Genomic DNA, 24,056 nt, shown 5'->3' with positions numbered 1-24,056 from the left:
AGAGAGAGAGAGAAAAAAAAAAAAAAACTTTACTCAGGTTTTAGAATTTGGGTTTTGTACGACTGAAAAATATTACCATTACTACCACAACTACTACAAAACAAAAACAATAATAATAATAATAATTATTATTATTATTATTTTTATTCGCTTGGAGCCTATCCCAGCTACATAGGGGCGAAGGCGGGGTACACCCTGGACAAGTTGCCAGTTCATCACAGGGCTGACATACAGAGACAAACAATCACTCTCACATTCACACCTATGGGCAATTTAGATTAACCAATCAACATATTAGTGCATGTCTTTGGAGAGAACCCACGCAGACACGGGGAGAACATGCAAACTCCACACAGAAAGGTCCCACCCCCCATCGACTGGTGTTGGAATCAAACCCAGGACCTTCTTGCTGTGAGGCACGAGTGCTAACCACTGCACCACCGTGTCACCCCATTACTATCATTATTATTATTATTATTATTATTATTATTATTATTATTATTATTATTATTATTATTAACACCTTAGTTTTAATTAATTGAAAACTATATCTATATATAAGGTACTATATCTGATGTGAATATAACTTTAGACAAGTACAAATAGTACTGTGGTTGTAAAAGAAATTAATACATGTATTATTATTATTATTATTATTATTATTATTATTATTATTATTATTGTTGTTGTTGTTGTTGTTGTTGATGAGGATAGTGATGTTAACATTACTAGTAAAGAGAAGAGGAAGATTAAGAAAAAATGTAAATAAGTTCTCGCATTAGGTTAGGAGTAGAATAAGTAGAAATACAGTTAATTACAATAATAATAATAAAAAAAAATCCTGAATTCAAAATGAAAATTAAGTAGAACAAAACATGCTGAATTATTATCATTAAAATCATCATATCATAAAGTACTGAAAGTACTCTGTTTACTGTAAGGAGTATCATATTATTAGAAGTCTATTACTGTGTTTTTAATCACTAAATAATACATGTAATGTAACACTACAGTGTCATATTTTGTCAGTTAATTAAAAACTATGCTGTATTATGTTGTAGTCAGTATTCATACAGCATCGTAATAAAACAAGCAAATTATATGTTTTACATGTTTACTTGTACATTTCATGTGTTTATTTCTTTTTTTTTTTTTTTACAGGAATTAAAGCTGACGGACAAATGTAATTGAGTGAAATATAGAATATTTACTCTTGACATCCAATGATTAGAAACATGAAACTGTAGAAAATTGAAATAACTAAAGTTACTGATGCCATACAGTCAGTTGTTGATTTATTATGATGATTTGAAGATTTACTGACATGAAATTTTACACCAATAAACCAGTAGTTTAATGCTTAAAGCTGTCTAAGACTCCATCAGTGTATTTTGGTGTTTTTCCCCCCTCTATAAATAAATCCAGCTGTTATTTTTGGAGATTCCGTCCTCTGTGCAACCTCAAATAACCCCTGTCAGACTGCAGCTGTTTTATTTTGAAGGCCTGTGGTCTCTACTTCCGGTGGTGTCATGGCGGACTTGTCTCCACACTGAGGCTCCTCTCCACATGCTAATCATTAACAGAGGACCATTACGTCAGGGGCTTGGCAGCGCCAGGAAGCACCAAAATAGAGAGGGGTGGGGTGGGTGTGGGGTGGGATGGGGGGGTACACAGGGACAGGGCAGGGGGGGCAGAGGGGGCTGATGGGGCCGGTCACAGAGGGTCCACTAAGGACCACAAGGGACCAGCATCCCACACAGACACTGTAGACAGGGTCCCAAAGGGGTCAAAGTCTGTTTAGTTCTGGTTCCACATGCAGACCATTATGATCCCAAATGGGTCAGAACTATAAAATAATAACCAGTGGTTCCAGGCACAACAAACCCCGCCCCTCACATGTGTTGTAGATTATTTTGGTATCCAGCTGATGTCGTCATATCTATGCGTGTGCTGATGTCAGCATATCAGTTGCCTCTATATATGTGCCAAGTTTGAAAAAAATTGAAACAAAATTTATGTTTTTATAGACGTGACATTTTGCCCTTTATAAATATGGGAAAAAAAAGATTTTAAGAATTCACTAAAAAATTGAACTTTGACCTACTTTTCCCAAAATGTAACCATATCTTTTCTGGGCCACAGGCAATCTATAAACCCAATTTAGTATGAATTCAAACAATAGTTTTGCTACTAATTTTGCCCATTATAAGTAAATGGGGAAAAAAAAAAAGATTTTAAGAATTCATAAAAAATTTTTAACTTTGACCTACTTTTCCCAAAATGTAATGTCATCTATTCTGGGTCACTGGCAATCTATAAACCCAATTTGATATGAATTCAACTGATGGTTTTGCTGCTAAAGTGTTAAATAAACAAACAAACAAACAAACTGAACCAAAAATTATAGCCCTTGCCTTCCCTTGGGGGGGGGGGGGGGGTAATAATATATCAATGTAAAAATAATATCATGATATGTACATTACAACATAAAGATCACAGTGGATCTACAAATACACAAAACATTTAATGACAGGCAGAATATTATTGAAATTGCACTAACTTCAATTAAAACATGACAGGTTGTTCATATTTGTTCAGGTTATTCACGTTTTTATTCATGTAGTTGTCATTATTTTGAGGTTATTACTATAGCAGGGGTCACCAATCCTGGTCCTCGAGGGCCGGAATCCTGCATGTTTTAGATGTATCCTTCTTCCAACACACCTGATTCAAATGATAAGCCTATCTTCAAGCTCTGCAAAAGCCTGATAATGACCGTCAGGTGTGCTGGAAGAGGGAAACATCTAAAACATGCAGGATACCGGCCCTCGAGGACCAGGATTGGTGACCCCTGTACTATAGTATTCTACTGGTCTGACCCACTTTTGATCATATTGTATGACAGCATATTAGTGCCATATAGGACAAATAAAAACACTTGTCACTACGAGAATAAAGTCGTAATATTTCAAGAATAAAGCCATAATATTATGAGAATAAAGTCGTAATATTTCAAGAATAAAGCCATAATATTATGAGAATAAAGTCGTAGTTTAAAAAAAAAACTCATAATCTAACAAAAATATTGTACTTTTATGAGATTAAAATCATAATATTTAGAAAATAAATTTGCAATAGTGCAATAAAAGTCATAATTTAGAAATTGTATGCCTTAAGTAAGTTAAGTAATTTGCTCCAAATCCATTCGGTTCTTACGACGAAACAAGCCCAAATGTGTGCGAACTGTCTTCAAAGTCCTATGAATAATGCTAATGTTTTGATGGTGGGCGGAGCTAATAGGCTCAGTATTTGGCCTTTGTGTGTAAACCCCAAATGAAAGTAGAACCTCACAAAATGTTCCAAGTTCATTATGCGACAAGTGGGCACGACTTTATTCTCGTGAAATATATTTTTCTTGTCTGTTTTTAAATCATGACATTATTCTCATAAAATTATGACTATTTTTGTGCTCAGCTTTATTCTCATAAAAGAATGGATTTTATCTCAATATTTTACAACTTTATTCTCATTATGACCAGTGTTTTTATTTTCTTATGTGGCCCTAATACGCCATCATAATACTGGTCTGAATGTGGAACCTGAACTAAAATGATTAGTAATTTCTTCAGTGTAATATTTGTATGGGACATATTCATCCCATGGGCTGGATTGGACCCTTTGGTGGGCTGGTTTTGGCCCACGGACCATATGTTTGACACCCATGCCGTATATACATGTTAAGACAGCAAAAATAGAAAAGGTGCAGATGTTGAAAATGTAAGCAATTATTGAAAGTAGTTCAGTAAATTCATGTGATTATTTTTTGTCATTGAGTTTTAAACCAGGAGATAAAGATAAAAAAGAAAAAACATCAGCATCAGATTGTAAGTGATAAGTTATATTCGCATTTTTACATGAGAACATTTTGTTCAAACCTGAAATATTTAAAAAAAGATTAATGAAAAATATTAAAGTGTAAAACATTCTTCTTTAAAGTTTCTTTAAGAGTTTGTCCATCCATAAATTCAACACGAAAGTTTTCTTTCTTAAACGGAGATATATGAAAAGCACTAGATTGATCATTAAAACCAAAAACACCATTTTATCTAGTTGGAAAAACCTCTATAAGTAATAAACTACAAAACAGCATGGGATTGGACTTTCTTTCCTTCCTTTTTCCCTCCTTTAAATATAATAAACTTTTGATATTTTAGACAAAAAGTGCATTTTGGGGGAATGTGAAATTAAACACATTGTCTACAGGTGTTAAAACCCTGTTAGAATGTAACATTTGTCGATAAAAACAGATTTAAATAGACTTTTCTCTTGTGCTGTTCTTGGTGGATAGATGAGGATGATACCATACACAGGGTGGGGAAGCAAAATTTACAATGAACATTTGTTTTTTCTCAGCAGGCACTACGTCACTTGTTTTGAAACAAAACATATATTGATGTCATAATCATACCTAACACTATTATCCATACCTTTTCAGAAACTTTTGCTCATATGAGTAATCAGGAAAGCAAACGTCAAAGAGTGTGTGATTTGCTGAATGCACTCGTCACACCAAAGGAGATTTCAAAAATAGTTGGAGTGTCCATAAAGACTGTTTATAATGGAAAGAAGAGAATGACTATGAGCAAAACTATTACGACAAAGTCTGGAAGATACTATTAAAGAAGAATGGGAGAAGTTGTCACCCGAATATTTGAGGAACACTTGCGCAAGTTTCAGGAAGCGTGTGAAGGCAGTTATTGAGAAAGAAGGAGGACACATAGAATAAAAACATTTTCTATTATGTACATTTTCTTGTGGCAAATAAATTCTCATGACTTTCAATAAACTAGTTGGTCATACACTGTCTTTCAATCCCTGCCTCAAAATATTGTAAATTTTGCTTCCCCACCCTGTATATATATACTGTATGTAGACAGAGACAAACTGCTCCATGGATCAATGCATGTTATTCTTTTATTTACGCACCTTGATGACAAAATGATAAATTAAAAACTCAAATGACTGTAGTTCTTTTCCTTCATGAAGGCGTACGATCCTTCACACGTACAGTTCTACATAGGTTTAAGTCATACTCTGTAACAAAACTGGAACGAAACTGGAGTCAGTGCATGTAAACAGCATTATGGGATGTTTATAGGACCCTTTGAGCTTAATGCTTCTATCTAGAAGCTAATATGTTAATATGCTAACATGCTAATGCTAAGCAGACAGTTCACCATCTTAGGTTAACATAGCAACATGCTAACACGGCAGGGTCAGTAGTTCACTGAAATACAGTGGTTAGAAATACTGACCTGATGGTGGCGCCGTAGAAAAAGTCAAAAAATGTAAAGTATCTGTGATCTGTTCACAAGAAAATAAACATGAACTGAATTTAACCCATAAAGACCCAAACATCACAGTTGGTTTACGTTCAGTTAATGATATATTTTGCTCTAAATGTCACTTTTTCTTCAGTTTTCTGTTTTGTGTATAATAACTTTTGAATTTACTCAGAGTTTTAACGAACAGCTACATGATCAGTGAATTAAATATAGAAAAATACCTGATTTTTAGTGAAAAATGCAAAATATAAGAGGATAATGTTAGAATTAATGATGTTAAATAACTTAGGAAAGACTAAATTTAGAGGAAAATTTAATTTAGCAGCTGCCACAGTAATACTCCTACATTTTTCAGGGTTAAAGTCCACTTTTGACCATTTCTTTGTCTAAAAATAGTGCAATTTTAGTGCAATTTCAAAGCAACATAAGGTATTTTTAGTGTGAACTCTTACTGTTTGTGTGTTTTTCCTTTAGACAGTGAATGTTTGTGGTTGGAGACACTTGTTCTATATTCAGTTAATGATAGACTTTACTGAAAATGTCCCTTTTCTTCTGTTTTTAGTTTTATATAATAACCTTTGAATTTACTTTGAGTTTTAATGAACAGCTACATGATCAGTGAATTAAATATAAGAAAACACCTTATCTTCACTGAAAAATGCAAAATACAGAAGATAATGTTATAATAAATGGTGATAAATCACTTAAAGAAGGTTAAGTACAGAGAAAAATGCTTGTGGGAGCTCCCATAACTGTAACACTGGGTCTTTCTAGGTTAAAAACCAACCAACTAAACATAAACTCAGATCATCTCTGCAGATTCGTCACTTTCATCTGTTATGAAGCAGCTAAAGTAGGATGAGATCTTCAAATATGGGTCTTATGAAGATATTTCGGGAAAAATCAAGTTTGATTCTCATGGTTGTGTGGATATATGTAGTTTTAAGGGGTCGAAGTCCTTGGCAGAGAATGTGTTTAATATAAAGAGCATCCTGGTACAGCAGGTACAGATGAACGACTAAAAATTAAGACCACTGTGAGAGTTTCAGGAATTAAGACTCTTTACGACACAATCCTCCTGAAAAAGTCCACTAATCAGTTTCCAGACAGCGCCACCTGCTGGACGTCAGTTGGGTTGTTTGGACGTTTCTCTGTGTTCAGTTTCAGTGCAAATGTTGAGTTGAGGCTCCGGGTGTGAATACTCCTCCAGGAATCGCAGGTGGAACTCCCTCACCTTCTCCAGGAGAACCTTCAGCTTTTCTGGATCTGGTAGGATGGTCATTCTGAAAACACACACACACACACACACACACACACACACACACACACACACACACACACACACACACACACACACATAGTTGTCTATGGGCCATGGTGCAGGTTCAGGATGTTCTATAAAAGGTGAACTGTGGGAGTTCTGTGGTGAAATGTTTATTCCAGTGAGCAACGTTTGTTTGTTGTTGGTGGTGGTAATTTAGTTTTCTCAAGAAGAAGAAGGAGGAGGAGGAGAAGAAGAAGGAGGAGGAAGAGAAGAAGGAGGAGATGGAGGAGGAAGAGAAGAAGAAGGAGGAAAAGAGGAAGGAGAAGAAGAAGGAAGAGAGGAAGGAGAATGAGAAGGAGGAGGAGAAGAAGGAGGACGAGGAAGAGAAGAAGAAGAAGGAGGACGAGCAAGAGAAGAAAGAGGCGAAGGGGAGGAGGAGAAGGAGGTGGAAGAGAAGAAGAAGGAGGAGGAGGAGAAAAAGGAGGACGAGAAGAAGGAGAAGGAGGATGAGGAGAAGAGAAGGAGGAGGAAGAGAAGAAGGAGAAGGAGGAGAAAAAGAAGGAGGAGGAAGAGAAGGAGAAGAAGAAGAAGAAGGAGGAGGAGGAGGAGAAGAAGAAGGAGGAGGAGGGGGAAGAGAAGAAGGAGGAAGAGAAGAAAGAAGGAGGAGGAGGAAGAGAAGGAGAATCAATATTTTTAGTATTATGATAAGCAGCAGTAAGAAAACTAAATTACCAACAAAGCACACACACACACACGTATGCATACACATAGTGTGCATACTCTAATATAACATACTTACTTTATTTATTATTATTATTATTATTATTATTATTATTATTATTATTATTATTATTATTATTACTACTACTATTTTAATAGTTATTGTTATTACTATTTCCTTTCCTTGTTGTCTTATAATATTTTTTATGTGTATATATTCAGTATTGGGTTGCTGTTAGAATTTTGATTTCCTTAGGGTTCAATAATTTTCTATCGAATCGAATCGAATCTCATCTAATCTAATGCTATGTTCAGACAACAGGTCTTAACGCAAAATTCAGATTTTTTGGTGAAATCCGATTTTTTTGTGTGCTTGTTCATATTACCTACTAAATGCGACTTCTATCAGTTTTGAGTCTGAACTGAAAGTGACCCTGAAGTGACCAACATGCACAAAAGAGGTCCTGATGGAATACATGACCACGCAGACACACACTGCGTTTATGGAAGTAAATATATTTTTCCTGCCGCTCCTCCTCCTGGAACGCAGAATTGTGACGGTTGTCGCATTTCAATGATGTAAAGGTGGATAAATGCGACCTGGCCGTTCAGACTGAAGTCGTATTGCAAAATATCAGATACGTACCAGATTTCGGACCACATATGAAAGTGGTCTGGGTTGGATTAGTGCCGTTCAAACTGTCTTTAACAGATCGGATACAGGTCACATATGGGTGAAAAAATCAGATTTGGGTCACATTTCCCCTGCAGTCTGAACGGACTCTGAATGAGCATGTGGAGTATAGAGAATTCAGAGTTTACATCTGAGCCTGAATGTGACGTGTCGGTCGTTAAGTGAGTCGTTCTAACCTGAAGTGATATGTTCCTTCCCTCTGTCCGAACCCACTTCCTGGAACAACACAGATACCAGTTTCCTCCAAGAGTTTCAGACAGTACAACATGTCAGGAGCCACAGAAAGAGCCTGGAGAGAAAAGGAGAGAAACAGCAGAAATTAAAACATTATTTATCTGTTCATTTAGTCTGTTAGTACATAATACAGGGGTTTAAATATAAGTAAAGATGGTTAAATACATGACGCACACACAACCTAATATTTAAAATGACCCACATTTAGTAGTTTTGTGCTTTAATAAATATAAATATTTAACCCATAAAGACCCACTGCTACTTTTGTGTCTGTTCTCAAATGAATTTTTCTCTCTATTTAACCTTCTTTAAATCATTTATCACCATTTATTATAATATTATCATCCATGTTTTGCATTTTTTAGTGTAGATCATGTATTTTCTTACATTTAAATCACTGATCATGTAGATGTTCATAAAAGCACAGAGTAAATTCCAAAGTTATTATTAAAAAAGAAAAAAACAAAAACAAAAAGTGGGTTTTTTTTTTGGTGTGCAAATCTATCATTAACTAAACATAAACCCAGTGTGTCCATCCACTGTCATTAAATGATTGGGCTAATTCTTGTTTTTTTCTTCAATTTTGTTCAGTTTGTGGCTTATTTTGTTCATGTTACTTATTATTTTGTTGACTTATTATTCATTTTTGTTAATTTTATTAATCACTTTGACTGTTTTTGTTCATTTTGTTGCTTATTTTATTCTTCTTTTACTTCATTTTGGTTAATTTTTTTGCTTATTTTTTCCATGTTATTTAGGATTTGTAAAGTTTTTGTTCACTTTATTATTTAATATTTATAAACCCAGTGTGTCCATCCACTGTCATTGATCCAACTCCACAGGTTTTACTGGTGAATCAATGTTGTAGAAGATGACGGCGTTTCCATGGTAACTACGGAGCCTCTGAACGTCCAAATGGGTCATATCTGATGACCATGAAAAGATGAAGAACTGTATTTTACACCAATTATTGACACAGATTGATAGGATTAGATGGTTTTGGTCACCAGTGGATGTTTAGGATTATTTTTCTTATTAGACAATCCTAATTTGAAGTAGTTTTTCTTTCAGCATTGAAAACTTCAGAAAACCTGACGCCTGTATCTGTTGGAAAAAGGCTCAACAGCGCCCCCTACAAATAAAGCCCAGTACTGTGTTATAGTTTTCAATAAGCTTTACCTGCTATTTCCAGGTTCATGTGCTGGGACAGTTTATTAATTATATGAATAAACTCAAACTAAATTCCTAAATTGACCTAAAGTCTGATCACTGATTTTAATTATTAGAATACATACATGGTATATTTGCAGAACTTATAAGACTATGAGTCCACATGAATGAGTCCTGTGTGCAGTTCCAGACCTGGGCTTCCTGAATGGCTCTTGGTGGGATGAAGATCTGAGGGAAGGCGTACATGGCTCCTTGGACCGGGTTACACTTCATTCCAGGCACCGAGTTCAGGATCTGCTCCGTCAGTCTGGCCTTATGAGCCAGAGAATCCAGGACGGAACTCTTCTCCTGGTCAAGACAAAATGAAACAAAACAAAAATAAAAAATAGAAAATAAAAGTTGTAACGTCACTATCTCCGACCAAATACATTAAATATACAATCAGGTTATCTACAGGTCTGATGAAGCTGAATTTCTGACTTTTTAAGATATCTACCTTGTCATCTTTGGTCAAATTTAAGAGCTTACATTCACATGAATAACAGTCCAACAGGCCTCACAGATATTATGCACCAACATACACTAAAATATATACTGAAATACACCAAAAATATGCTAAGATGCACAAAAAAAATACAATGAAATGTAGTAAAATGTGCAAAAAAATATGCTAAAAGACACAAAAATACTCTACAATGCACTAAAATATAGAAAAAAAAAAAATACTGAAATACGCAAATATACAAAATGCACAAAAATACACAAAAAATAAACGTAAGTATATAAAAAAATGCTAAAATGCACCAAAAAACACAAAAACTATGTAAAAATACACTAACATACATAAATAATATACTGAAGTCTATGAAAAATGCTGAGATGCACAAAAAAACATGTAAAAGAACATTAAACCACAAAAAAATAAACTAAAGTATACAACAAATGCTAAAATACACTAAAATATAAACTATAGTATACAAAGAGCGCAAAAATGCACGAAAATACACAAAAAAATAAACTTAAGTATACAACAAATGCTAAATTACACTAAAATATAATCTATAGTATACAAAGAGCGCAAAAATGCAGTAAAATACACAAAAAATAAACTTAAGTATACAAAAAATGCTAAAATGCACAAAAGAACACAAAAACTGTAAAAATACACTTACACAAAAAATATCCTTAAGTCAATGAAAAATGCTGAGATGCACTAAAATACACTAAAAAAAATACATAAAGCTACACAAAAAATACACTAAATTATACAAAAATGCACAAAAAACATGTAAAAGAACATTAAACCACAAGAAAATACACAAAAAAATAAACTAAAGTATATAACAAATGCTAAAATACACTAAAATATAAACTGTAGTATACAAAGAGTGCAAAAATGCACTAAAATACACACAAAAAAATAAACTTAAGTCTACAAAAAAAAAAACTAAAATGCACAAAAGAACACAAAAACTATGTAAAAGTACATTAACACACAAAAAATATACTTAAGTCTACAAAAAATGCTGAGATGCACTAAAATACACAAAAAAATACATAAAAATACACTAAAAAAAAAAAAAAAAAGATACACTAAAGTATACAAAAAAAGAAGCTAAAATGTACAAAACCATGTAAAAGAACACTAAAATACACAAAAACATACATTAAATTATATGAAGAATGCTCAAATGCACTAAAACACACACAAACTGTGTAAAAGTGGACTAAAGTACTCTCTTAGACGGACCTTGTTGAACTGGCTGTAGGACGGCTCATGCTCTTCGGGGGGGTTGACGATGACGTCCATGGCCGCCTGTCCAGACACGGGGGGGCAGAGACGAACAGACAACAGTTTGACCAGCTGACTGTTCACCTGTGAATCCATGTTCAGAATCTCCATGTATCCTCCACGGAACCCACACCTAAAGGAACCCACACCAACAGGAGTTCATATACATTATCATGTTTTTGTGCTAAGTCAAATGTTAAATGTTAAAATGTGATTAGATCGGATTAGACAAGATGAGACGGGTTTATTTACATTATATAGAGAAACTGGATGGAGAAAATGGAACGTCCAGAGGAAAATAAAATCATACAAAAGAAGAGAATAGATGAAACCCTAATGCAGAGACTAATGTAATGTTTAAAGTGATGAAGAGAAGGAAGAGTCATCCTGAATTTAACACTGAATACAGAGAAATAAGAATGAAAGAAAGGTTCAGTCACAGAAATATGGCAAGTCAAAGGTTTTAACGGATTTACATTCGATTAGGTTAAATCAGATTAGACTTTATTACCTCTGCCAAGGAGGTTATGTTTTTGTCAGTGTCTGTCTGTCTGCCTGTCTGTCTGTCTGTGTGCAAGATAACTCAAACAGTTATGGACGGATTTGGATGAAAATTTCAGGAAATGTTGATACTGGCACAAGGAACAACTGATTAAATTTTGGTGGTGATCACTGGGGGGGGGGGCACTGATCTGCCTTGGTGGAGGTCTGCACTCTCCAAGTGCCTCTAGTTGTTAACTGTAATCTTTGAAATAAAGGTTTATATATATAAAAAAAAAATCCTAACCCCAGGTGAAATGATAATTAGATTTGAATGTTCTAATAAACCTTTAATTTTCTTATTTAATCTAATCGTACTGATGGGCAAATATCATATTCATAAAACAAAGTTCTCCAGATCCCTCCCTAACTTTAACATATTTATTAAAGAATTCAAAATGTATTATAAAACATTAGCCTTAGCAAAATATCACAAATGTGAACGTTCCCTCAACCTGTTTTGCAATTAATTTTTAAAAAAATATTTGCTAACTTTTGTTTATACACTTTTTTGATTACCTGCTTATTGGTTGCATCAATACTTGAATTTATATGATGCTTATTTCTGTTAAATGTTGCATCCTTCTACTTACTGCTTTAGTTATCAATAATGGTTTAATTAAAAAAAAAAAAGTACTTTTCTAGAAAAGAGAGCACAGACCTCCGCCAAGGCAGATCAGTGCCCCCCCACCCCCCCACCAAAATGTAATCATTTGTTCCTTGTGCCAGTATCAACATTTCATGAAATTTTCATCCAAATCCGTCCATAATTTTTTGAGTTATCTTGCACACGGACAGACAGACAGACAGACAGACAGGCAGACAGGCAGACGCCAACAAAAACATAACCTCCTTGGCAGAGGTAATAAAACCCAACAGACTATATACATATTTCCATAAGAGTAGAACACAAACTGAACAGAGCTCCACTAAATATCCACCTTTGGGATAAATGGAAATAAAGTTTATTTGGCATAAATGTTGCTTTTTCTTTATTATTGTCCTTAGTTTTCTAATAAATCTACTGTCATGTGAGTCCATGTGTTACCGATCTGGACCTTTTCTGATCATAGACTGATCCATACATAAGAGGATCGATCAGAAGGATGGACTCTGGTCTATGAAGAACAGGATAAGACTGTGAACCAGACCCTGACGGTATCAGCGGAGGACACTCACTCTCCGGTGTAGCCTTTGGAGGTGGAGTGGAACGAGGCCAGTTCCACGTTGTTGAAATACTCCGGGCCCATCTCATACAGGATCTTCTTAAAGGAGTGGAACTCACAGTCTGAGGAGTAGACGTTGTCCTGGTAGACCTGGAAAACACCACACAGGAAGACAGAAAACTATTAAAAAATACAATATTTAAGTTCCATTTACCATCTTTGTGGTACCACAGGTCCAGTTGTGTTACAATGAGACTACTGGACCAGCATGTCTGAGACACACAGCAGCAGAAACAGGACCTGAGCTTTAAGGAAACCAAATCTATGAGTTTTTACGACGTCTGTGTCAATGTCTTTGGTCAAATTTCAGACCTTCCATTCACAGAAATACTAGTACAATAGGCCTCATAGTTATTATACACCAAAATACACAAACAAATACACTAAAATAGATTTTAAAAAATTACACTAAAATCCACCAAAATATACAAAAGCTATGTAAAAAACCCCACCAAAATACAAATACAAACAAAATGTATAACAAAAAACCCCCACAAATAATACAGTAAAGTATATAAAAAAAGTTAAAATGCACTGAAATACACAAAAACTAAACTAGAATGTACATAACATACACTAAATACATAATTGGGGTATGTCTGAGGAAGGTCTGATGAAGCTGAATTTCTGACTTGGTTATATTTAGACATGGTTACTATACACCAACATGCAGAAAAACACACTATAACACATGAAAAATACATGAAAATGCACTAAAATATACAAAAACTATGCAAAAGTACACTAAAATACATGTGTTGTGTGTGAAGAACTACACAAAAGTGTGCTTTAAAAACTTGTTTTTTATGAGGACTAATGACTAAAAGATTATGCTGAGTAGTATTCATGGTATCAGTGGTGTCAGTATTAGTAGTATTAGCAGTGTTTGTAGTACTGGTAGTATTAGTAGTACTAGTAGTATTAGTAGTACCAGTAGTGTTCGTATTAGTAGTACTCGTAGTATGAGTGGTGTTAGTAGTATTAGTAGTACCAGTAGTGTTCGTATTAGTAGTATTTGTAGTATGAGTAGTGTTAGTAGTATTAGTAGTACCAGTAGTGTTCATATTAGTAGTACTAGTAGTATGAGTAGTGTTAGTAGTATTAGTAGTACCAGTAGTGTTCATATTAGCAGTGTTAGTACTAGTAGTACTAGTAGCATTAGTAGTGTTAGTATTATTAATATTAGTAGTACTAATAGTGTTAGTATTAGTACTAGTAGTGTTAGTAGTACTAGTGGTATTAGTAGTATTATTAGTAGTAGTAAAACTAGTGGCATTGTACTTGTGGTGCCAATGTACAATAGCATGATAAGCAGAAGTTTTCTGCCACCACTATCCTTTTGTAAACTACCATTTAATCATGCATTGTGCAGGTGATTATTTGAGGCAACATGTGAGGCATGAAAGGAAGAGTATGTATTTGTTTGGGCTGTCAGGCATGATTACATTCATACAGCGGTAGTGAACTGCAGCCTTCACATTGTACCATGGGCTGGTAGGAGTAGAAATTTCATGAACGGCAGCGTAACCACCAGTGTTGGGCAAGTTACTTTGAAAAAGTAATTAGTTATAGTTACTAATTACTTTTCAAAAAAAATAATTGAATTAGTAACAGAATTACTCCTTTATAAATGTAATTAGTTACCAGGGAAAGTAATTGTTGCGTTACTTTTTCGAAAAACCTTCAAATGTGTAAAAGGAAACAGATTTTTGAGCGTGTTTGACGGCCCATAGCATAAGTAGAACAGCAGACAGGTACTGAATACCAGGACTGTGGTGAGGCCGGGGTCCACCAGGGCCCGGCTGGGGTCCACCAGGGCCCGGCGTTTCCACCACATGAATGCATATCTGCATTTACAGAAGAAGATGCTCCTCCAGTTAATCCCACATCTCCACTTTTTTCAGTCGCTCCTCCCTGATACAGCGGTAAATGTCTTCAGTCCAGTCAGTCAGACTCACTGATAACTCCTCCCCTAAATTAGCTGTGCATGTAGCTGCGTTCAAGTGGATGAGGTGTGCTGCGGACAACTCAAACTCGTAGATGTCATTAGTTGTTCAGGTGAAGGCAGCTCAGACAACTCGGACTCATGGACACACAAGTGAAGCATGAAGGCAGTGTGGGGAATTTAAATATAAGAACGAATGTAAATGAACGGATCGCAACGAATCGGTTGTTACTGTTCACTTACAAAAGCCATTCAAAAGACTCGAGTCGTCCGCGAACGTCACATCTCTTGTGCCTGGCTGAGCGAGCCAGGACAGATAAAATTGCCCAGCATACCTCACAACATTTGAGTACGGACATAAAACTGTGGCTAGTAGATAGTCAGGTGATGTTTCTATTCATTTGGCAGTGATCGGGCCTGTGAAGGCTGAGGAAAACCCGTACAAACGCCCTCCTGTGCTGCAACATCGAGCGGACACGGACCGACTGGACGGACACAGAACGTGCATTATAGTAGGATTAGTAGTAGTAGTGGTTACCTCATCAGCCATGACAAACAGGTTTTCCTCATAGGCGAAGTGCAGAACCTCCTCTATGCACTTCCTGCTCTGCACCTGACCTGCACAACGGAACGAAGAACTGTTAAAATAATTAAAATAACCCAACAGGAGAGATATAACAGATAATCTAATCTAATCTAATAACTATAATAAATTTGTCCTCATCTGTCTGATCCAATAGGATCCTGCCCCTTTTTCCATTCCCCTCCATACCCACCCACTCAGATCCCCTGACCCAGTGGTTAACTGGTTAAACTGGTTCAACCATCCTACCTGTGGGGTTTCCAGGGTTGATGATGCATAGGACTCTGGGTTGGCAGTGCTGTTTGGCCTCCAGATAAGCCCTCTGCAGCTCCTCAACATCCAGCGCCCAGCAATTAGCCTCATCCAGATAGTAATTAACCTGCACCGCCTCCAGCTCGGAGATGGCGGCGGAGTAGAGCGGGTACTGAGGGATGGGGATCATCACACCGGTTCTGGAGCTGCCGTGACCTGAGACCAGCAGTTTGAGGATGCTCTGCAGACGACACATGCAGTCAATTAAAACAGACGAGAAACAAGAACAGAATGATTTAATGCATGGTGCAGTTGTGCTGTTGGTGCACTAATGAGACTAGACCATAGTTTTAAAGATAAAATCTGATATATGTGAAGTATGAACAGCAGGAAAAACTAGTTCCAGGTTAAAAACAGCTTCTATAAACCAAAGTGATTGGATTTAGTCTGACCTCCCTTTGCATTTAACATGTCTTTAACCATTTTGTTCGGACAACATGAGATTTATGACAATTGTATGAGGTTAAAAATTGAACAAAAATAAGAAAAATGAGCCACAAACAAAAATAAAAACAAGAAAAAATCATGCAGCAAAAATGAATAGAAAAAAAGAACAAAATACTAAACTAAATTAATAAAATAAGCCAAATAAAAACAAAATGAACAAGTCAATAAAGTTGAATCTAATCTAAAATTAATCACAAAATGAATAAAATAATTGAAAAAAGAACAAACAAAAATAAACCAAATAATCAGATTTATTGCCTATATATATATATATATATATATATATATATATATATATATATATATATATATATACACACACACACACACACACACAGTATACATGTCCGTGTATGCGTTCCCATCAGTGCTCAGTAGTAACTATTTTGATATCTTTAACCCTTTACATGTTATAAACCATCAACATACAGACCATTAGAAGTAATCTTAATACTTCAGATTTAATATTTCAAATATCAAAAGTTGAAAAATCAAAATTTCTCAAAACTGAACAAATTTTGTAGACATTGTCTCACGGAAGATACATATATAATTTCATAATGAGAAGATGTTTGAAGAACATGCTAGTAAAGACGATAACAGACACAGCTCCTTCACATCATCTCAGAACCATCGGTTAGTCAGATAAAAACCACAGATAACCCAGTAGATCCTCCTTAAACTCAGTGCTGGTGTTTCTTCGTTCCTGACTCCTCACTTCTGACCTGCTGTAGTTCTTACCATGATGCCATCGCTGGCCCCGGTGGTGAGGTAGATGTTATTCCAGTCTGAAGGAACGCCCTGGTCTCTACGGGAGATGTAGTCTGCAATGTCCTGACGGATGCATTGCACCCCCTGACTGGCACTGTACGAACCTGGACCACAAAAACACATAAAAAAAATAAGCACAAACAGATACAAAAAAAAGTACAAAAACACATCAACAGATCAAAGAAGTCATTCAATCATGAACACTACGACAATTTTATCCTTGAACATCCTGTTCAACACCAAGCTGATTCTACTACACCTGAATCCAAAGAACATTAAATAGAATCTCCAACTACAAATTCTTAGACTTTGTAAAATTACAGGCCAAAAGGATGATGGGTCTATGTTGGAAAAAGTTGGTTTAAGGCTATGGCCCTGGACAAAATAACATGTATTCAAATTGTATAGTAAAAACAAAACTGTACAAGTGAATATTCAATGTTTAAACTGTACACCACAGTCCAAAAAAATATATAGTTATAAAAAAAGAAAAATCCTTCTGTCATCAGGTATATGTGTTCAGTCAGTGTAGCAGCAGAACCCTATTCTAGTGTTTCATAAATACCACGGATATAAGAACAGACAGGAGGAGAATCAAGTTTATTTGACTCTTCAGGGGTTTTTTCTTTAACTTCAGGGTTATTTTTAACAGAACATATGTTTCTGTGTTTTATTTAATGTCCAGGTCACAGCTCACAGAATCTGATCAGTGATTGGTTGTTGTAGCTGTCAATCATGTATTTGACCTTCCTACCCGTCTGAAAACACCTGTGATTGAACAAAATCAGGGCAAAGATGCAGAGTCTCTTGTCCTCTCAGTTCACTGGGATGACACAACAATTTGGGAATTTTTGCTCAACGACGCTAAAGAACTTTAACTACAAATCTGATATTTTAAACAAGTTACTTATGAGATCTGACATGGGAATGTAGGGGAGGTAGAACGATGGGGTAAGGGGGCGGGAGATTCTAAATTAAACTTCATCCTGCTCCTTTTCAAATGTTTTCCTTTTCTTTTCAATATATAAATCTTTTTGTTGTTTGGTTTTAATGTTATATAAGAAATAGAGCTGGGCAGTGATTAAAATTTTTATTCGCAATTAATCGCGTGGATTTCTGCGATTAATCACAATTAATCGCATAGTTATATGCAGGGGGGGTTGCCAGCATCAACAGCGTGTTTTGCCTTTAAGTGATATTTCAGACTTGAAGTACTCCAGTGATAAAAAATAATTCCACATGTCAGTGCTTCCAAACAACTTTGTCCTTCTCAACCCCACCATCTGAAGACATTTAAAATGAAAATGTTCACGGAAAAGACCGGTACTTTTCTCCATGTTTATGTCCACACCAGTTTATTTCCGGTTGTGAGTGACTGACAGGAGTCTTAAGCCCACTAATAAGTACTAATACCAATAAGCCCAATAATATGTGATGTTCAGTTGTTAAAAGCAAGCAAAGGGGGCCCTCTAGTGGTCGGAATAAATTGCACTAACGTATGTTTTGTCCTTTCGGTGTTCCCGTAGCCAGTTCGGACATAAGAAGGAACTAACAGACACATTTCTTTCACTCTGTTTGTACGGCCCGAAAACGTTTGCCTGTGAGTATTTTATGTTCAGTTGTTGTAAGAATGAATAGTATCAAATATCTCTGATGTGAACCTTTGTTTCTGGATAAAAAAACGTAAATCTTAATCTGTAAATGCTAATCGTTAGCGTGTCTATGGATTTTCCCATTCAAGTTAGCATCGAGCTAGCTATCTTTTTCCCATTCATTTAAATGTATAATGCCATGTAAATGTACTAAGGCAATGAACAGAACTGAGGCATATTTTGTCTGTATGTTGCAGTTTTACAGTGAGTCTCAAGTAAAAGATTTGATCAGAAGTTTTCAGCATCCGGCTTTTCTTGGTAAACCTGTTGTCTATCTGCCGAGCTAATCGCTACACGCACACAAGCAGAGGCAGAAGAACAGGAGTTATAATAAAACGGCATTAACATGGGATAAAAAAAATTGTCGGCATTATTTAATGAATGTGTTAACGTGGTAATAACTCATTAACTTGCCCAGCCCTAATTAGAAATAAACAAACAAACAAAACAGAAACAAAACAAATAAATATTTAAATACTTAAATATAAGAGGTCCCATGCAACAGTAAAAACATTCATAGACTCTAAAACTAAAGGTGAAATAAAATGTGGAATGGAATCAGATGGACTTTCCACATCACATTAAACCCACGAATGATTGACTCCGGTATCAGTGACCGGTTTGGGTTCTAGTGTATGTTCTAGGAGGTAAATGATGGAACAGGAACCGACCCAGACTCTGGCCTCCACAGTCCTGGAGGATCCGCTGAGCTCTCTGTTTGGCGTCATCGGGGAAAACTGGACTGTCCAAGAGTTCAGGGAAACAGCACAGAGCCACCACCTGGGGACAGGACGGAACCAGAACAAGGATCAGAACCACAACCAGAACCAGCACCAAATCCAGATCCAAATAATTTCACTAACTTTTGTTGACATCATCATAAAGAAGCTGTATACCAAGTTTGAAGTCAATCGAAATTGTACTTTCAGAGAAGAAGACGATTTAAATTTTTGTAACAGATGACAGACGATGATAACGATGACAGATGCCACATGACGACAACAGCTTACGACCTGTCGGCCGGTAAGCTAAAAAGATGTGAAAATCATTGTGTTCTCTTTTTATTTTTTACATGACCTCCCAACTTCACTAGAACTGGGGTGACATTTTAACTTTATTTATTTTTGTTATTAAACTTTTCATTAGAATAAAATTGAGTTATACATGCTGCTCTTCAGTGCATGACAGTAAGTCATAACAAAGTACAGGGTGGGGAAGCAAAATTTACAATGAACATTTAGTTGTTTTTTCTCAGCAGGCACTACGTCAATTGTTTTGAAACAAAACATATATTGATGCCATAATCATACCTAACACTATTATCCATACCTTTTCAGAAACTTTTGCCCATATGAGTAATCAGGAAAGCAAACGTCAAAGAGTGTGTGATTTGCTGAATGCACTCGTCACACCAAAGGAGATTTCAAAAATAGTTGGAGTGTCCATAAAGACTGTTTATAATGGAAAGAAGAGAATGACTATGAGCAAAACTATTACGACAAAGTCTGGAAGATACTATTAAAGAAGAATGGGAGAAGTTGTCACCCGAACATTTGAGGAACACTTGCGCAAGTTTCAGGAAGCGTGTGAAGGCAGTTATTGAGAAAGAAGGAGGACACATAGAATAAAAACATTTTCTACTATGTCAATTTTCTTGTGGCAAATAAATTCTCATGACTTTCAATAAACTAATTGGTCATACACTGTCTTTCAATCCCTGCCTCAAAATATTGTAAATTTTGCTTCCCCACCCTGTATATAATGAAAAGAAAGTAGATAAAGAGTTAAAATAAAAATAACATTAATTTTAAAAAAGGAAAAATTATATAAATGTTTAAACATATATACACACATACATACTTATGCACACACATACATACACATCATTAGAAAAGGGCCCACACTTTCTCCCATTATGGTATTCCAATACAGTTTCTGAACTGGTAGGCAACTTAAGAACCCCCCCCCCTCCCAAAAAAAAAAGAAAAAAAAAAAAAAGAAAATGCTAACTAGAAAATAGAGATGAAAAAAAGGTACATATACACGAGTAAATGAAGATAAACACATTTTAACTTTATTTTAACTCTATTTTGTACCCCGCTGCCTTCTAATGAAATTGCTAAACAGCATTTCATTGTTTTTAAACTTGAAAACAATCAATCAGATTCCACATAAAACTCAAATTTCACTTTCACTGGTCTGAATAAAAACGCTCTGACAACGAAGTGTGAGGCAGGTCAAACCAAAGCCTCGTCCACCTCCGCTCATCACTCATCTGTGTAAAATGAACCTCGTCCTACAGTTACATGGTCCTGCTGACAGTAGGTCACATGACCACCTGAGCGCAGGTAAAACGCTCACCTGACGGAGGAAGGTGATTGGCTGCTGACCCATGGCGTGAGCGTCACCGATGTTGGCTTTGATGACCTCAGAGAACGGCTGTTTCACTCCCTGAAGACACAGAAGATGACACCTTAGTGATCCGGAATTTAAAAATACTAATTCTAACACTTTTCAGACACATTTTAATCGACATCACATTCACCCCCATCGGCCACGCTGTTATAGTCAGTGATACCGGGGGGGGGGGGGGGGGGCATAGTGGTACCACAGAGGGAAGAAATATGGGTGCTTCTATGAAACTGGTCCTAAAAACAGGATTCAAACCAGATGTAGACGAATGTTATGAAGCAGGTTTGGAAGCACTTTGGATCTATTTGAAAAATAAATATTTAATGAAATAAAAGAGAAACTATTTTTCAGATAAAACACATTTTTATATTATTTTACATTACATTTAATACAAAAATCTGTATGTAACACAGTCAAAAGGACACGAAAATAACACGCTACTATTTTTTTGAATATCTCTGTATTCTCTCACAGGTACATTTTGGGAATTGAACAAATTATTCAAGGCAGAGTGTTTGACAAAAATGACTGCTCTTGAAAAATCATTTGCGATTTATTTGTGTTTAACTGGGCAGGTTCTGCATGTAACACCAGTGGACATGATGGGTTCCACACCAAACCTGGAATGAGACTGAGAATGATGAAAAACCCACATGTGTGGATTAGAAAAACCACTAGGACTGACACATTTAACACAGTGTCTTTATTTAGAGTCTATAGAAGACCATTTACACACGTTTTCACATCTACTGCACTGACACCTAGGGAGATTTAATGTCCATATTTGGGTCCTATTTTTGGACCCAATATTTTATTATAAATTCATTAATTATGGGATGGCTCAGAGCAGGAGAATAATTTTTTTGCATTTATCTGAGGTCATCATTAGGTCCATCTTGGGGGGAAATATGTCAACATTTACCTTTTATTATTGGGTCTAAAAAGATGGAAAAGTGACAGATACTAAAATAAACCCAGTTTCATAGAAGCACCCATATTTTAAATAATCATCCACTATATTAGCCGAACAAAAATATAATATGAATATAAAATATTAAATGGACAAAAATAAACTTAAATAAGCAACAAAAGAACAAAACAATAAATAAAATTAATAGAAATGGACAAAATAATGGAAAAATGTCAGATTGTCAGATAGATAATTAAACAAATGAATTTAAAAAAATTCCAAATATAAGCAACAAAATAAGTAAAAAAACAAAAACAAAAACAGAATAAAGAACAAAATGAATATAACCATCAAAATGACAAAAAAAAACCCAAACAAAAAACAGCAAAATCTATGAAAAATGAACAAAATGAGACAAAATTAATTGAAACCAAACAATACAGGCAAAAAAAGACAAAAATAAACATAAATGAGAATCACAATGGAGGAGCAGAAGTATTAATGTATATGTTCTCATTACGCACAACTCAAAGGAAGTTTAATTAAAGAACAGAACAAAACAGTTCTTATTCATTCATTCATTCATTCTAACACTGACATTACCATCCTGGATTTCTAAAATATACTTTTTTTAACCAATTATCTGTATTTTTTTTTAAAAATTTTTTATATACAAACAGTTTTAAAAATACACAGACCTGTCACTGAAACCGATTGTCACTTCCCTTTTTACTCTCAGCTCTTATTTTCTAATTGTTTGTGGTTGCTTCCTGTTTGATTTCCACCCACAATAAACAACACAGACGATGAGTTTTGTGTTAGAATACAGAGTAAATAAAAGTCTAAAAGCTGTGTGAGCTGCTACAGAGACACAGAGGAGGTTTCAACATCACATCCCAGGATATTTATGGATGTTTTTGAAATGAAACTGATCCATTTGGCGTCAGTTTGATACTGAACAGGATGAACCAGGATGATGCAACTGTGTCTGAATGTGTCCTCATGGTCATTTCTAAACCATCTGCAGATTCAGGATCAGTTTATTTAGGATCAGAATGGGTTTGAGACACAGACATGCCCAGTGTTTAATGTAAAAAAACACACAAACTAGAATAAGAATGATGCTAATGTTAATAAACAGTCACAGATGTGAGTGCATGTGTCCAGTCTGCGCCTTCAACAGCATCAACACATGAACCATCAACTTCTGCAGCTCTGCAGCAACACAAAGAAACACCTGATGTGGTTGTGTCTCCTGTAGATGTTCCAGCAGGTGTGTGTTTTGTGTGTTTAGTGTGTTTAGTGTGTGTTTAGTGTGTTCTTTGGGATGCTCACCTGCTGCAGCATCCTCTCTATGTCCGCCGCCTTCAGGACGATGGGTCCCCGGACCGCGTACTCCACGGCCTTCACCTGCGGGTTGAGGGTGGCCATGGTCAGGGTCCTCTCCCGCATCCTACCGGGGTCTCCGGGTTCTACCTTGGACACCTCGGCCGTGCTGAACCGCCTGGGTGCGTCCTCCAGGCGGGTAGGCCCGTGCGCCCCGGCGCGGCCCTGCTCCCACAGCCGCGGATAAAAGCACCGGCTCCGGCGCAGGACCAGCGCAGACCTCCGGGACAGACTCATAGTTCCGGCGGCTCGGTTCGACGGTCCACCAACAGGGATCCGGGGCTGTTGTCGGTGGTTTTGGTTCTTTTTTTTCTTTTTAAAATTATTTCAGGAGGGGGTGCTAGGCAGTCCGTGCGTGTGCCGATCGCCGCTGCGCCATCTCCAAAGCCCGCCGGGGGCGCACGGTTATGAGTGTGGAACCGGATCACAACCAGAGGAGGGGGATAATCATGTCCCTGGGGGGTTAACCACCCGGTCCCCCTCCAGGAAACCAGACCCACGAATTAATACCACACCCGAGTAAAAATACACAAATATATTCATCTAATACTGCATTTAGACCCTAGTGGTAAACATATAGAGCTACGTGATTCAGAAAAAAAACGCTGATCAGACAAAAAATAAATGAATAAGTAAATAAATAAAATAAAATA

At 36.1% G+C, this 24,056-nt stretch overlaps 1 protein-coding gene across 1 annotated transcript; it reads right to left on the bottom strand.

Annotated features, from left to right (window-relative positions):
- Window positions 1–5,931: 5,931 nt before the first annotated feature.
- Window positions 5,932–23,806, bottom strand: LOC115416115 (alanine aminotransferase 2-like). The gene is made up of 11 exons (XM_030129832.1): window positions 23,353–23,806; window positions 21,057–21,146; window positions 19,367–19,475; window positions 17,014–17,147; window positions 15,763–16,006; window positions 15,469–15,548; window positions 12,939–13,075; window positions 11,178–11,352; window positions 9,620–9,775; window positions 8,200–8,312; window positions 5,932–6,628 (listed from the first exon to the last, which is right to left on the bottom strand). Exons 1-11 carry the CDS (start codon window positions 23,638–23,640, stop codon window positions 6,472–6,474), a joined length of 1,683 nt encoding a protein of 560 aa, XP_029985692.1. The 5' UTR covers window positions 23,641–23,806; the 3' UTR covers window positions 5,932–6,471.
- Window positions 23,807–24,056: the final 250 nt, after the last annotated feature.

The sequence above is a fragment of the Sphaeramia orbicularis genome, chromosome 3, assembly GCF_902148855.1.
Source record: "Sphaeramia orbicularis chromosome 3, fSphaOr1.1, whole genome shotgun sequence".
Lineage (NCBI taxonomy): Eukaryota > Metazoa > Chordata > Actinopteri > Kurtiformes > Apogonidae > Sphaeramia > Sphaeramia orbicularis.
Note: the sequence above shows the minus strand (reverse complement) of the source record. Positions and strands in the feature narration are given on the sequence as shown.

Coding starts and splice junctions, on each gene's coding strand:
- LOC115416115 (XM_030129832.1), bottom strand. CDS start 23,640: ATGAGTCTGTCCCGGAGGTCTGCGCTGGTCCTGCGCCGGAGCCGGTGC. Junction 19,476..21,056: donor CAATCACCTTCCTCCGTCAG/GTGAGCGTTTTA, acceptor TCCTGTCCCCAG/GTGGTGGCTCTGTGCTGTTT. Junction 9,776..11,177: donor CCTACAGCCAGTTCAACAAG/GTCCGTCTAAGA, acceptor TGTCTTGACCAG/GAGAAGAGTTCCGTCCTGGA.